This window comes from Typopeltis vanoorti, chromosome 11 (genome assembly GCF_054136105.1).
Source record: "Typopeltis vanoorti isolate ZY-2024b chromosome 11, IOZ_Tvanoo_1.0, whole genome shotgun sequence".
Classification (NCBI taxonomy): domain Eukaryota; kingdom Metazoa; phylum Arthropoda; class Arachnida; order Uropygi; family Thelyphonidae; genus Typopeltis; species Typopeltis vanoorti.
In genome coordinates this window covers 37,747,776-37,765,010 of record NC_143559.1, presented here as the reverse complement: position 1 = coordinate 37,765,010, position 17,235 = coordinate 37,747,776, and the positions used below count along the sequence as shown (strand labels likewise).

The window sequence follows — 17,235 nt, the reverse complement described above, 5'->3', positions numbered from 1 at the left end:
TTGCTCTTGTGGCTTATGCTATTATGGACAGACTGGTTGTTCTGCACAAATTTGTTTTGAGGAACATCAAGAATATATTTAACTTAAGAAGCCTGATAAATCTGATTTTGCAAGCCATTCCTTATTTACAAAACACAGAATTCAGTAGAATAACACCAAAGTTCTATACAAAAGCTATTTTCCTCTGGAAAAACTCGACAAACAAAGCTGTGAAGTACACATTCACAATCCTAACCTTAACAAAAATGATTGCCTTAATTTTTTTATTTTATTTTATTTCCTGATATCTATTAACAGATGGAGTTATTCTCCTGTAGTCAATAATGTATATAACATCGCATGCTTTTAATTAGTTGTTCTCTCTTTTATCTGATTATCTTCCTGTATTTCCTATATTGAAAATGGCTATGAAACAGTCAAAAGTTCTACAAATAAACAATTTTATGTAAGTGACTTCCGTCATTAATTAGCATTATCATTGATGCGATATATTTGTCAAGAAATGGAAAAGGTACAAGATAGCCTAAGAAATGAAATATTATTCTGCTTTTAGATGTACCATCAAAAATAAGGGAAGATGAAGTAAATCTTTGAGAGAGAAATAAGAGAAGAATGTGCTTTGATGACATTGAAGTTAATGTAGTTCTCCTCACCTTATTTGAGAATGGCAATGCTATAATTGTTTATTGTATTGGTTATATGGAAGATGCTGAATCTTTGCAGTTTGAATACTGCAGGGTGTGCAAAATGAAAAAGGAATGGAGTGTAGTATCATCAGTGAGAGAAGGCTGTTTATGCATTGGAGTAAAGTTGTGGATAAAGTACAGAGCTCTTGGATACTTGGACATTTGTGGAGAAATTGGAAGAGAGAAAACCAACCAAAAGGCACAAAGCATACCATCTTACTCATGTAAGAGTTTTCTTCTATAAGCCTTTGCAAATCCAAGTTTTATGTCATTTGCCAAATTACTCACATATTACAGCATAACAAATAAATCAGTATGAAAAAAATCACTCCTAGGCATAAAAATTAAGTAAATTATTTAGATCTTAGACGATCTTTCACTCAACAAATGTTAAGTGAAAAATAGCTCAGATTTTGCAACTACTGGATGGATAGCAGTAATATTCTCAATACATAGAGATAGTTAAACACTGATAGCAGTAATATTCTCAATACATAGAGATAGTTAAACACTGATAGCTCACTCACTTATTCTTGGTCATCACTTTCCATTTGTGATTGTAAGGAAAAATATTACTGAAAATTGTGAGATGATGCTGTGAATGTCAGTACACAGTAATAATAATGACCTGTGACTAATTGTAAAGTACATGCCTTATGAAAGATGCCATAAATTTTGAATACAGTATTCTGTTATATTTAAGACAAGAGCATAAACAGTATCCTTTACATCGCACTGAACTAATGTTCAATACATTGCAACAAAAATTCAGTGCATGCTTATATTACACTTTGTATGTACACTAAATGTAATAATAAGCATGCACTGAATTTTTTCATTTGGAGCTTACAAGTGAAATACACATTGCTAATTTAATTATTTATGCTTTTTTGTGACTTGTATTCTATTGTGAAATATTTATAATATTAATGTTGCCAGGAATTGAAGTGATTTAGAGTGTGACTGTTTTTTGGTTTATAGTTTATTTGGCACAAATAAACTATAAACTTTTACTATGGTGCAGGTCATGCTGTGCCATAGTAAAGGCTACAGCTATACATTATTTTCTTATCAATCTGTTATTTTAATATAAGATATTTTCTTATCAATCTGTGTTCGCATCTATACTGTTAAAATCCAATCACCATAAACAGTTAAAGAAAATTGTAAACAATATGCATGTACAAAAATTTAGTTCCACAGTGCTGCATCTACATATAAACAAAATTACCGCAGAGGTCACAGCAACACACAAGGTCAAAAGTTACAGCAGCACATAAATAGTCGACAGTGCAACTTAATAAACAAAATGTATGTACAAAAGCAAGCCAAGGAATGCACTATCTACATATAAACAAAATTATAGTCAAATATGTTTGTACAAAGTAATTCTTTGTAAAAAGTTAAAAACATCATGTAATCTGCCTGATTGTGTATGGCTCTGCTAGATAAGTAAAAATTTCATTCCTCTCTTGCATAAAGTGCTGGCACTCCACCAGAATATGACAAATAGTGAGACATGTATTGCATTTTTCATACATGGGAGAGTCATCAGCCTTTAGTAAATAAGAATGTGTAAGATGACCGTGACCTATGCGGAGCCTAGCAAGAACAACTTCCTCTCTTCTCTTTATACGCTGACATGCCAATGCTTAATTTCAGGCTTAATGTCATATAATTTGTTTGTAAATGTTTGTCATATAATTTGTTTGTAAAGTTGGTGTCCTCCTGCAATGAGTCTTCAGACTCCTTGGAGGTATCAGGAATAATAATAATAATAAATGCTTCCTACCATGGTGACTGCGATTGATGCCGTCTGTATATGGTATTGTCAAACAGTATGTGGAGAAAATGTGAGCTGATTTAGTAGCTGCATCTGCAGCCTCATTTCCCTTAATTCCAATGTGACTGGGAATTAAGTACAACTGAACATCAAAATTAAGGATTTTCATTTTGTACAACAGGTGTAACACCTCATACAGCACTGGATGCGGATTATTCATAGGAGAGGAGATAGCCTGTAAAGAGCTCAGTGAGTCTGTATAAATTATGCACTTTTGGTTTCAGTTTTCTTTTATATGCACAAGTGCAATCTGAATGGCATGCAACTCTGCTGTATAATTGCTGCAATCAGGTGGGATCTGGTTGGAAATAATGTCAGGAAACACAGCAGCATTGCCAACAGAGGTATCAGTTTTGGAACTATCAATATAGATGGGCAAGAAGTCAGAGTGGGCTTCTCTGTGTGCATTAAACAATTGCAAGTAGACAGATGATGGAGTATGAGACTTCTGTAGCTGACAAAGTGAGAGGTTGCAGAATAGAGTGAAAACCTCCAATGGAGGGAACCTGTTATTTTTAGTGTAGGCAATGTTGTCAACATTCATACCAACTGCTTGCACTTGTGCATATAAAAGACAACTGCTTTAACACACAAATACCAAAGAGGACATATGGCAGTCTGAAGTGTGTGATATTGAGTTTCCCAACACAGAGAAAAGAAAGTAATCCATGTAGGATGATCTGGGAGAGACTTTATCTTTAGGGCATAATTAAAAGACAGCTGTTTCTGTCGAAATCATAGAGCCATTTCATTTGCTTCAACATCAAGAAGTGGGTGGTATGCAAAGGCACCAGTAACTATACCAGTAACGTATACCCTGATAATGGATGGAATCCAACTATTGTAGATTGCTGTCTTGCAGAACCATAAACTTGTGACCCATAATCCAGCTTTGAACGTATAAGTGCACAATAAAGATGGAGCAATGAAGATCGATCAGCACCCCCACGCAGTAGAGGATAGAGTGCGAAGGAGGTTCAATACTCTCTTGCACTTTTTTTCTTAGTTGATGAATGTGTGCTAGAAATGTAAGTTTTCTGTCAAAGATGAGCCCCAAGAACTTGGCTTCTGTAGCTACTGGAATAACAGTTTGTCCCATTCTTAATTGAGGATCTGGTTGAATGCATTTTTGGCAGAAGTGTACATTTTTCTGTTGAAAACCTGAACCCATTACTAAGAGCCTACTGAGAAACATGATTAATTGCTTGCTGAAGTTGTCTTTCAATTACCTCATGTTACTAGAGTGACAGTATTATGAAGTCATCAACATATAGAGCATTGTCTGCAGTGAGAGGAAGCTGTTCAGTGATTGAGTGTTAAATTTAATAGCAAAAAGTGTCACACTTAACAGAGCCTTGGGGAACACCCTGTTCTTGATGATATGATCGAGATAGCATATTTCCCACTCTGACTTGGAATGTTCTCTTGGACAGAAAGTTTTTAATAAATACAGGAAGGTGTCCTTTGAGACCCAGGTTCTCCAGGCTGTCTCATAAGCTTTTTCCATTTCAAAGAAAAGATGCTCTTGGACAGTTCGTGGCTAACCTTCTGATATTATGCACTACTAAAATAATGGCTCATTACACACACACACACACACACACACACACACACACACACACACACACACACACACACACACACACACACACACACACACACAGCTACTTATTCTATGCCACAAGAGTACAACTTATCACAGTTACTTACAGGTCTTCCTTCACAAACAGTTCTTTACACTCAGTGAAAGTTCCATTAGGATGTCCCGTTCTTCTCTCTTGTTTATAGTGTTGCTCCTATTCTTCAGGATGTCGTAGCAATGAACTTAATCCTTTGTGATGGTTCAATGTGGACTGCGGGTGATGTTCGCCTTTCATTTCCTTGGTCGTTAACAACTGGAAGTCTTCAATCAGGATAATGCCAGAGGAGTTCTGGTACTGCAGAAAAATACGGCGAGGCCTCTCTTTTGGTTCCCGGTGGTTGCAGGGAAGAATAAGCACTGAGAACCTGGGAACCCCTTTTCCTACTCATGAGGTCACTTAAATACATATTTTGATTTCCTTTGTCTTTCACCTTCACATGTTACGCTCTCATCCTCAAGGGTGTCGACTTCACTTTCGCTCACATTTTCTGAAGTCTTTGTTCTTGGTGCTCTCTGACCTTCGCAAGCCACTGCGACTTTTTCCTTCAGGAACTTCCTTTTGTTCTTTTTTAACCTTTTTTTTGACTCATTATTTAAAAAGAAAGTTTTCTTCCTTTTGTGCTGAGCACAATCGTTTACAAGCAATATCAAAACCTTACATATGTTATGTGTTATAAACTATTATCACATATACACTTTATATCAATTTTATATTACATTTTACATATTTTCCTGATTTAAGACCCTTGTAAAACCGAGCATGATGTTATAGAATTACTTATCGTGCGTGATTTTACAGTTGGATTATTGTCTAAAGTATATAGGATGATTGAGTCTAGTAGCAGAGTGACACATAGAATCATAATCACTACATTCATTATTACTGTTGCATTGCATTTTGCAAGTTATATGGCTTTCCCAAAATTCAAAAGATTGCCATTCCTCTAAGATTCATAGTGGATAAAATAAGGCTCTCAACTGTTGTGTCGGAAAAAGTGCTGATTCACTTTTGATGAGTCATCCTTTTTCCGACCCAACATAAGGTAACCTCAGAAGGGATGGATAAGGACACACTTATGCCTCCAGATGGAAAATGTGCCTATTAATGACCCAAGAACATGTATATATTCAGATTTGTAAATTTTAAGTAATGTTAGAGGAGCACATAAACTGAATATAGAGTGTTTGTAAATTAATTAAGATAGAAAATCATGTATAATTGCTAAAAAGATGTGTATAAAGTGATACAAGTTTTAGGCCATGTCAAAGGCAGTTCGGAGCTGCGGTATCCAATCGGCGGCTGCCGTATCCAGACGACACCACCGAGTGAGGGCGCTGTTTTGTGGGTTTCGCCGGGGATTTGAATCGCTCTCTTCTCTTCTGTTTTTTCATCAGTTCCTGGTTTCCTGAGCAGAGAGCTGTGTTGCTGTGGAAAGCTTGCTGCCATGCGTAGCAAGAATTTCCCCTTGCTATACGTGCCACATGGATCAAAGCTGCAGCTATAATGCAACTTGAGTTCTAGAAGAAAGGACTGCTGGTGAATTTATGCCAGTGTATAAGGCAGTGAAAGAGTGCTTCTTTTCAAGTAGAATAAAAGAATAGCCGAGACACCATCAAAGAAAATACGGTGAGGAGATCCGAGAATCTAGACAAGAAGGTCCTAAATCCACCAGATAAAGCAAGAACGGTAAGCTGAAACTTTTTGTATTAAGTTAGAGTAACCGTGGAGGAAGGAGAAACTGAACATTGAGAAAACAGCCAATTTCCGTGCATTGTCTAAAGAACTGTATGCATTTGGACATTTTGTCTACATCTAATGAATAAAAGGCATCTTAGGATTGAGCCGAATAGGAAACCGAGGCTTCGGACTGTTTGTGTCGAGAGAAGGAAATTAATGTCATTATGTTAAAGTTTAATTTGAATGCTAACTAAAATTTGGGGGGGGGGACAAAGTTTGAATTATAAGAAGGAATATTATCTCATGAAATCTATGCCAGAGTTATAGAATTGGTCTGTATATATATGTAATTTATATGTGTGATAATAATGGGTAACTTAGTAAAAATTAACAGAGTCTGAGGATAGGTATATAAAGAAGTGTAAGATTTTGTCAGTATAAGAAATTTTAGTGTAGAACCTTTTTGGATGTGTTAACTTAAGAAAGGGGAGGGAGCTCAGACTCTTTTAGAATTGAAGGTTTAATTAAAATGTATCTCTATGTTTGTGTCAAAATAAATGTATTTCTTATATGTGAACCAATGAGTTTTGTCATGTTTCTGTGGATTGAATTACCGCTTGGAAAATCACGAACTGTGTATTAGAGGGAAATCCATTAGTAACAAAAGAAATGGGACCACGACTGCAAACTTCATGATCCCTGCACTTTCTATCTAAGTGATCTAGGGTAGTATATCAGAATTTCAGTTGTCAGCTGGCGCAGTCATAAAATAACTATAAATTTGTCGGCTAACGAAATAACTGATAATTAGTAGCAAACAAAATAACTGATAAAGATAATATAAAAAATAAGAAAAAGCAAAGATGTAACACAACTTATCTGCTATCTAAATACGAGGGTGATTCCATAAGTTTCTGGCCTGACTAACTTTTAGAGGTGATAGGAAGAAAACAATTGTCACTTTTCAACAGAATTTCCCTTTACTGCAACACACATTTCACATCTTTGAATTAACATTTCTATGCCCTTGAAAAAATAGTCTGTACTTTTGGCAAATGGCCTAAAATTGCATCTTTCACCTCATTGTCATCCGCAAATTTTCTTCCTCGATGGTGTTTCTGCAGTTTCGAGAAGAGGTAATGCTCATTGGGAGCTAGATCTGGATTGTAGGGCGGGTGTTCATTCTCCTAGAAGCCACAGCCCTTCACTACAGCCTTGCAACAATAGCCATATGGACTGAGCATTGTCATGACGCGGGCAAACACCATGACTCAGCATTCCCCATCTCTTCTGCTTTATGGCATCGTGCAGTTTGTGCAGGAGTGAAGCATAATATTCTGCATTCGTGGTTATTCCTTGAAGTCAATCAAGAAAATTCCTGGGCAATCCCAAAAGATTGTTGCCATGATCTTCTTGGTGGACTGAGTGACCTTGTCTTTTCTTGGCAGTGCTTTGCCTAGTTTGTGCCACTCCATGAATTCCCCTTTTTAAAGAGGATCATAATAAAGGACCATGGTTTCATCCCTTGTGACAATGACAATTCCAGCACTTCTCTCTGATTCCCTTAGCATAGCTCTCAAAACTTGCAGGAACAAGTCACACAATGCTCCTTCTGAATTGAAGAGAGAAGTCGGGGCATCCACCTTGTACTGACCTTTGTCACATAAAGCTTTTCGTGAATGATGCGAAAGACGGTTGTTATAGAAAGCCCCAATTTTGGAGTCATGAGATTTTTTTGAGCTTCAGCCATCTGTCATTGAGCAGTTCCTCCTCAATAAGACATTTTCCTCAGTCATCATTCTGATTCCTTCATTAAGGAATCTATCCTATTTAAATCTATCCAGAAACTACCTATTCAATTCCCATTTCATTATCTGACATCCTTGCAATCTTAGACTTAGTCTCCCTTTACATTAATGTATCCATAGATGGAAGTATCAACTCTTATTGAAAACTTTTCATACAAGTTGTTATGGAACTTTTGAAGCCTTACTCTATTCCAGTTTCTTCAAAGGAATTACATCTTTTGAAGTATTACTCTATTCCAGCTTCTTCAATGGAACAGCATCATTGTTAACAGCTATAAGCAAAGAAGCAGATTCTTCCCATGGGTGGTGGGTTCACTGAATTCATGGGAAGAGATGGCAACTAAATGAATCCTTCTAGGATGGGTTTCAAAGATTTAAAAAGATCAGGTAATAATAATAATAATATTATTATTATTATTATTATTATTATTATTATTATTATTATTAATCTCAAAGTTATTGAACATGCTCTAGTACTGAATAATTTTTTTTTTTTAACAGAATATCAGTACGAAGTATGTCATATTATTTGCAGGAAATTCCACTTTCAGAAATCTTAGCTGTAGATGTTGCTAGACATAATATAAACAACCAGGGCCGCTTAGATCGTCATTACCTAGAGCTACGCACTGCCAATGTGGATTATTTTATTGGAGAGGATCCAGATGTTGCCAGAGGATGGGAAGTAGCTATAAGACAAGCTCTGATGCCAGAAATTACTCCAAGTAACCAGGTTCATTATAGTACAAGTAAGTAAACTTCTATATGTGTTTCCTAACAAGTTTTCATTATACTGTCCACATATATTTCATTTTATTATACATTCTTATTAAACATGTTTTTTGTAGCCTACTGATCATACATTTAGAGAGAGATTTTGATTACTATTTATAATATTAGTTTAAGGTATAGTGTTGATTCCTCTACTCATCATTTGAGTTAAATCTTTTCATTATGTTTATGTCCTTTTCATAGTTCATAATTTAATTATGTAAATTATCTATAGATATAAGACTGGTTTTCATTTCAAAATACAGGTAGTTCTTGATTTATGTGGATTTACTTTTACACATCACCCCCCCCACCACCACCAATGTATGCATATATGTTAGACTGCTGTCTGTACTTTGCTAAACACTTGTGTATGTGCTGTGTGTACAGCACATTACCCAGCACATCACTTCATATCTGTGAGTTCAAAATTTGTTGCTGATTTGAAGATGAACTTCAAAAACAGAGGTGTGTAAATGGCAGTTCAATACACTTCCGATGCTATTGTTTCCACACTTACATAATTTATTACAGGTGTAATTTGCACCTTTTTAAACATATCAATAAGACTGGTAGAGGAAAGCGTTAACAATGAAGATGTGTTGACACATTAAAAGGGACGTGCTGTTATCAGTTTGGATACAAAGTTAAAAATCATACAAAAAGTTGAGTTTGTTTTTAAGATTGTTGACATTGCACACAAATTTAAATTGATTCAGCAATAAGAACGCTCTATAAAGATAAGGATAAAATTAAAGAAGCAGGTGAAAATGTTACTGCCTTTTCAACAAAGATGTGTGATGACTAATAAGTACACAAACATACTTTCTTTTGTGGAACAATGAAACAAATTACTGATACTGTGCAGAGAAGGAAAGAGCAGGCATGAAAATTAGTAGTAGTTGAAGAGTGTAGAGAAAATAGCATGTTGCCCAGATATGACAATGGTGAGTTGAGAAGAAGAGCAGAGACATTGAATAGCAAGATGGCTGAGTTGTGTGAGGCAAAGGGAATTCAGTTTGTGAATCTGTGGAGTGAATTCAAAGAAAAGTTGGAATGGTTTAAAGTTGATGAATTGCATTTGAATGGGTTTTGTGTTTGGCATTTAGAAAGGTGATTGTTTGTTGAGAAGGCACAGAATCAAAAGGTTAATATAGCTAACGATTAAAGGAGTCTTGTGAAGCAGGATAGCACTGCTAAATGGGTTGTATGACAGGAGGAAAATGGATGCAAGGTTGAAGATGTGGTTGTGGCAGCACAAGGTGATTGAATACATAAAGGTGAGCACGAGACAAGTATGAATGCAATCAGAGTCAGGATCAGGGAAATAAGAGTGGTCAGACTGAACAGAGAGTAGAGAATGTCAGTGCTGGTAGAATGGCCTCAAAGGCACAAGGATTATGTTTGTATACAAATGTAAGGAATATTCAAAATAAGAGAGCTGTTGTTGCATTAATTAAGTCAAGTATGCCCAAAGATAATCGGTTTAAGTTAAGTTAAAATTCATCGTCTGAGGATGATGGGATTTCCGGAATAGAAATGGAAGGATATACAGTTTTCTGCAAGGATAGGAAGGTGAAAACAGGAGTGGAAGTGTTGTTAATGATTGCAGAGGAATTGTGTCCACAAAGTATGGAAGTTGATAGTATGTGTGCAGATTTTGAATCTGTGTGGTGTGTAGTTGAAATTAATAGGCCAGTATATCTGATAGTATGCTATTATAGCAACCACAGAGTGTAGAGAATACTAACTGCAAAATGTTTATGCAAATTGGTTGGGCACGTGAAAAGAAGGTGATCCTGGTGGGAAACTTTAATTACAGGAATATAGAATGGAAGGAGGAGATAGGAAATGGAAATAAGTAGAGTGAGTTTGTTGAATTTCTGAGAGATAAATATCTTAAGCAGCATGTGACTGAGGCAACTAGAGGCTTTAATGTTTTGTATTTGGTGATAACTTCACAAGATGTTAACAAAGTGTTGACACCGCCACCGGTTTTTGAGAGTGATCATGAGGTACTTGTTAGTCAAGTGGTGAAACAAGAAAAAGTTACTTGCCAGAAAAGGATATAAGTGGAATTATAAGGTAGTAATTATGGGAAGTGCTATAGTCAACTAGCATCAATATGTTGGATAGATGAATGGTGCAAAAAGATGGTGACAGTGAATGGAAATTCATAAGGCAGTATCTGACACAAGCAGTGTATAACTGCATACCATATCAAATCAAGCAAGCTGTATTAAAAAAGAAAATGCTGTGGATGAGGTACAAAACAGTTGGTGGTGATCAGATCCATGCAGAGTATAATGTGCAAGCTAGGAAGGTTAGAAGCATGGTAAAGAAAGAGAAAGTGTACTATGAGAAAAGATTGGCTGGTCAGGCCAAAGTTAATTCAAGGGAGGAATTATTCTGCTATATGGCAAGCAAGAGGAGGAATAATTGTGGCAGTTTGACACTGGTGAATAGTCATGGCAGCAGAGTGACTGTTGCAAAGGATATAGTGGAATTATTGAATGAGCATTTAATCAGCATATATCATACTTATGTAAATGATATCCATAAATTCATGTAGTATATGGAAGGGAGGCAAGTATTAGGAGAATTGGATCATACTTATGTAAATGATATCCATAAATTCATGTAGTATATGGAAGGGAGGCAAGTATTAGGAGAATTGGAAATGAAAGAATCAGGTTTTGATTGGATTGGCTGTTAATAAGGGTGTGGGAATGGGTGACATATCACCATGTATCCTTAAGGAATGTGGATAAATGTTAGCTGTGCCCTTGATCTGATTATTTCATAAAAGTTTTGCAGTGGGTAAAGTTCCTGAGGAGCAGAAAGAAGACAGAATAGGACCATTCAACAGCTGGTTCTAGGACAGAAGTGTCCAATTATTGACCAATCTGTATAACTGCAGTTGTAGTCAAGATGTTGGAGTGATTGGTTAGGAATGGAATACAAGATTGAGTTGATAGACACAGTATTCTTTATGATGGTCAGCATGGATTTGTAAAAGTTAGGTCTTGTTTTAGCAATTTACTTGCATTTTATGATAAGGTAATGAGTGTGTTAGAAAAGGGATAATCATATACAGTGATATTCTTGAACTTTGCAAAAGCATTTGATGGATTACCACATAAATTGATGTACAAGCTGTAGATGATGGGAATAGATAGCATATTGGTGATTGACTCTCTGAAAGATACCAGCAAGCTGTGTATGATGGAGCAGTGTCTCAAAAAAAAAGGAGGACAGCTAGTGTCATTCCCCAGGGTTTCTGTTCTTGGGCCCCTGCAGTTTAACTTGTTTGTAAATGATATATCATGTGGATTGACTGGGGATTCAGTTGTTTGCTGATGATGCAAAAGTTGAAGAGAATTATAAGTAGCACTGCTGATGTTAATTCCCTTCAGGAAGATTAATAAGCGCAAGGTGTTACATTTTGGAGTGCAGAAATATAAGGTTGTGTACTATATTGATAGTGCTGTACTGCAGGAAGTGGATGAGATTTGGAAGTGATGGTTGACAGTAGACAAGTTTAGAAGGCATATTGCTAGTGTTGCAAAGACTGTACATCACAGTGCTGCTATTACTGTAACATGTAGGGATAAGGATGTGGTTATGCCACATCCTTATCTTTTCCTCCTTTTTTTTTTGTGGTGGCTAGTGTATAAAGCACTAACTACCACACTTACTTCTATGCTCAGATTTGGCCACAATATCAGTACTCTAGAATGCTAGCTACAGAGAGAGATTGAAATGTGGATTGCAGAGTTTGGTGGATCGGAGGAAAAGAGGTGAGGTGATATGGTAGAGACGTTTAAGTTAATGAGGAGATTTTATTGGATTAATCTAGAGGGGACGGAGGGATTATAAAAAGAGCAGAAGGCAGGAGAGGAAGAACCAGAGACCATCTCTGATTCTTCCATATAAGAGTGTGGTGAAATTTCCATGTAAGAATGTGTTGAAAAGGAGTGTGAAGAGTAGATTTTTTACATGGAGAATTGTGAGTGAATGGAATGCATTACTGGAATATGTTGTTAATGCAGGGAGTGTTATGGATTATAAGATTCAGTACAATAAATATGTTGTCACTTGAGTGAACCTCCCATGAGGAGTCTGCCAACTCCATGGAGATGTAATAGTAATAATTCACGATATTATTGATTGTGTCTGCTGATGTTTCAAAGAATCCTCATATCTGTCATTTCTAATTTTGATCAGTTGCTTTCTTTCTAATTCAATATCGTATCCATAATTTAAAACTGGTTTGGACCCTGGTGGATATATTGTTAATTTAGTGTTTCGGCTAATTTCTCTCTTATTCCATATAAATTTATTCAGTGGCTTCCCATCATACCAGCTTTATTGATTCTGTTGTCTATTTCCAAATTTGCCATCTTTGCTAAAATCTGTATCTAAAGATAGCTGAAATATTTTACTTATTCTATAGGTTCTCATTTAGAATGCAGCTGAAGTTTTCTATGTTCCTATCTGTTTTCATAGTTTTATCTTTTTCTTGCTGATTTTCATGCCAAATTTGTTATATCTGTTATTCAATTTAGTTACAGGATCCCGGAGACTTGCACTGCATGGGTTTAAGTACATCGTCATTGGTAACAAAGAAAAGAACTAAGTTTTACATCTCCAATTCCAATGTCAGGCCTAATACCACTTTCTTTCATAATGCGATCCATATAGATGATGAATATCATTGAAGATAATGTGCATCCTAGTCTTACACCTGATTTGACATCAAACAATCTTGCTGTATTTTCTTCAATTCTAACTGCTGATGTACAACTTTAAATATAAACTAGGTATTGATCTGTATAAGTTCCATTTACCCCATATAATTATATTCTTTGGAAAGCTTTTCTCTGGATACCTTGTTGTACCCCTTTTCCAGATCTACAAAACTAGCACAGATCCTTGTTGTATTCCTATGATTTCAACTTTTTGTCATAAAGTGAGAAATTGATCTTGACAACCTGTCAAGATCAATTTGACAGGTTTGACCTAAACCATTTGTGTTTGACCTAAACCATTTGTTCTTCTCCAGGTTCTCATCCACATTTTTCTCGGTCTATTTTCAACTTTGCTTGCCTGAATCTTACCCTGGAACACTTAATGGAGTAATTCCTCTGTAATTTTCACATTCAGCTTTTTATTTATTTATTTTTTAATTTATTTTTATGGGAACTATGAGAGCTCCACTCCAAAGCCTTCTAATATGTTATTCTCTGATTTTGTCTTACATGCTGTCTCTTGGCTAACTTTCAGAACCTTTACTGCTGCTGTACCTTCAAATATGAGTGAGGCTCTGAGTCTTCACAGTATGTTGTGCAGAGGGTATCGCTCAAACTGCATATTAGAAGATTGAGGAGTAGGAGCTCTTAAATTGAAGAACAAGGGAACCAAACGTAATAATCGTTACTTCATGCCCCAAATAAATAAACAAATAATGTTGCCATTTGCAAAAACCTAACACAGATAAGTCCATCTATCCATCAGAATACCAGATAATTCTCACCATCCTGCTGAAACCCTTGACCTTTTCTTATCCATCTCTGCTTCCGAATACCATGTAAATATCATTTCTCTGCTTCGTAACTCCGACTATAACCTCATCCAGGTTTCCTTTTCATAGATCACTTTTTAACAGCCATTCTCCTGATCACACTGAATAACATAACTGAAATAAGGACCTTCATATTCCATTCTATTAAAAATTTCCAAGGCGATAATTAAAGATAATCACAGTTGGCAGGAGAACATATCTGTAGCCTCACATCTGGCCTACATCTTACCCACGAGCTTCTACAGCAACAACAATAAAAGATATTGAAAGACCTAAATGCAGACATCTTGTTTCCTGTTTGTAAAGCATCCTAGTGTTTAGGCTTATACATTGATTCTCCAGTATCGTGTTGTTTAAGGAAATTGACAATGTAGAATAAATAATAACTAAACATATTTAATTATTACTTCCTATATTTTGCCAAAGTTACATTGACATCTTCAGGAATTAAACATGTGCACGCAGGCACACTAAAGTAACAAAGATGGAACAGGAATAACACAGGATGACCTGATGTCCTATAATTATGCCACCTGTTGGCTTTGTTTGGGTGTTCTTAGCTGTTGAGCTGACTGTCTGCTGATGGGGAGGGTTTCCCATGTGAGAGGCAGTTTGATACAACCATATTTGTGTAGGTTGAGATAATTGGTGAGAGCTGTAACAGATTCAAGGAAAAGCCTCTCAAATTTAAACTTGCTTTGGTGGAATAAGGTGGCTTTTTTCCAATGGATTCTGTGCTGGGTGTCCAGGACATTCTCTGCAAATCCTGAGCAGGCTTATTGGTGGAAACAGATGCAGTCTTGGTGCTCTGATAGGATGTTAGCTGTCCTAACTGTTTGGACATAGTATGAATGTTTGCAGCTGCAGGGGTACCTGGTACACTCCTAGTAAATCCAGAGGGTGTATCTAGGTCAGAGATGCATTTAATCTTTGGGACAGTGGATAAGGGTTGCGAGCTTTCTATCCAGTTTATAAGTGGTCACAAGGTTTTGCTTTTTTAAGATCTTGGCCACCTTTTCTGATATGATTGAATATAAGGGATGGTGATGGGCTTGCTGTAATCCATGTTTGGAAGGGAGGGGAGGGGTGTAGATACATGGTGATAGAATTCTTTTTATCTGTTGGGAGGTATAACTATTGTGCTAAAAAGGTGTTTTTTATGTTGGTGAGTCTGTGTTGGATGCAATGTTATCTGCATTTTGCCTGGTGGACTAAGGTTTTTATAGAACCATAGTTCCAAATTGTTGGGATGGGGGGGGGGAGGGTTGGACTGTTGATGGATGTATTTACCTGTGTTTGTAGATTGTGGTCAGAGATACATTTTTGTAACTAGAGCTTCTAAGAAGGACAGATTCTTGTTATTTTCTATTTCTGTTGTGAATTGGATCCTTGGATGTTGGCTGTTCAAATGGGATAAGAAAGTGTGTAAGGTGTCCCAGCCATGTGGTCAAATTGCGAACACATCGTCTACATAGCATAGCCAAATAGTGGATTTAAGGGGAAAGAATTTAAGGCATTCTTTTCAAATGTCTCCATGAAAAAGTTAGGGGAGGAGAAAGAAGGGAGCCCATGGCTATAATCCCTATTTGTTTGTAGAACTTTCCATGCTTAACAAATTAGCCTGAGTTCATAGTGAACTGAAACAGGACTGAGGTATGGTATCAGGAGGAAATTCTGCTTGGATAAGAGCCAGGGTGTCCTTGAGTGGGAGATTTGTGAATAAGGAGGAGACATTGAAACTGACCATTAGGTCAGTGTTGTGGAGCATGAGGTCTTGAATACTGGACTTAAAATGGGCTGAGCTTTTGATATGTAATGAGGTATGGTCAGTAGTATGAGAAAGCACTTCAACTAAATGTGTAGCTAGGTTATTTTTTGTGTTTCTATATTTGTTTTTCAGTTATTGTCTTAGGGTTATAAATAAAAAATTAGATAAAATAAACATTTTTGAAGAGTTTTTTTTTCAGGTGCAAACTTTGTTTGCTCACACTTGGATAAAGGATTAAACTAAATTTATTATTTTTGAAGAGGATGTTGATAAACTAAATCAAGCAATCTGTAGATAATTTTAAAAGTACATCAACAAAGAATAAAGAAAACACTTTCGCAGGAAACCATAAACATGATGAAAAAGAGAAGATATATGAAACAAGATAAAAACTACTTCAAAAATTATGCAAAACTATAAGGAAAGGGATAACATATGAAATCAGTGCTTATAACACTAGTAAAATCAAACAAATAATAGAAAATAACAAAAATATGAAAATTCCAAGAAGCCTGATGATTGGAAACAAACACTTAGTAGCAATAAAAGAAAAGAATGGTACCAAGAAATCCAAAAGAAATTATCAAAAGACTGGAAGAATTTTACAAAGAACTTTATAAAGATGAATCAGATAAAACCAAAGAGAATACTAGAAGTAACTTCACTATTGATGATAATTTTGAACTATCAGTAACTTATAAAGAAGTACATGAAGCTATATACCAAATGAAAAATGGAAAAGCTCCAGGAGAAGATGAAATTCATATTGAGTTAATAAAGATTGCTGGTGAAGAATTAATAAAACATCTAACAAACCTTATTACCTTATGTATTGATAAAGGAAAAATACCTACAATCTGGAATAATACAGCATTAACGTTAATTTATAAAAAAAGGAGATAAAGAAACCAAAAATTACAGACCAATTAGCCTATTATCAGTTCTGTATAAAATACCAAAACAATAACTAACAGAATAACACTTATTCTGGATTTAAAACAACCAGTAGAGTAGGCCCAATTCTGAAAATGATATAGTATAATCGACCATATACATGAACATGGAAAAAACAGAAGAATACCAAAAACCTTTCTGTTTAGCATTTAAAGATTATGAAAAAGTCTTTGACAGCATCAAAACTTCTGCAGTAATAGAAACTCTAGAAAATCAATCCATACCAAGTGAATATGTAGAACTGTTAAAAGAAATATACAAAAATGAAACGGCAACTATAATACAACAAATAGAAAGCAACAAGATCCTTATACAGAAGGGTATAACATAGGGAGATTCTATATTCCCTGAAATTTTTACAGCAGTACTTCAGGTGATGATTCAAGAAATTAACTGGAGTACTAAAGGCATGACAATAAAAAGTGAAAAATTAACCAGTTTAAGATACACAGATGATGATATATTAATTTCAGAATCAGCACAAAATCTACAGGAAATGAT

General features: G+C 35.7%; 1 protein-coding gene across 1 annotated transcript in view; it reads left to right on the top strand.

Annotated features, from left to right (window-relative positions):
* The window catches only part of LOC150101447 (serine/threonine-protein kinase D1-like), a 384,746-nt gene that overhangs the window by 145,417 nt on the left and 222,094 nt on the right, over positions 1-17,235 (top strand). Inside the window, exons 11-12 of the mRNA XM_090400796.1 lie at positions 8,193-8,382; positions 17,051-17,069. Coding sequence (XP_090256922.1) covers positions 8,193-8,382; positions 17,051-17,069 — 209 coding nt within the window. The remainder of the gene's footprint in view (positions 1-8,192; positions 8,383-17,050; positions 17,070-17,235) is intronic.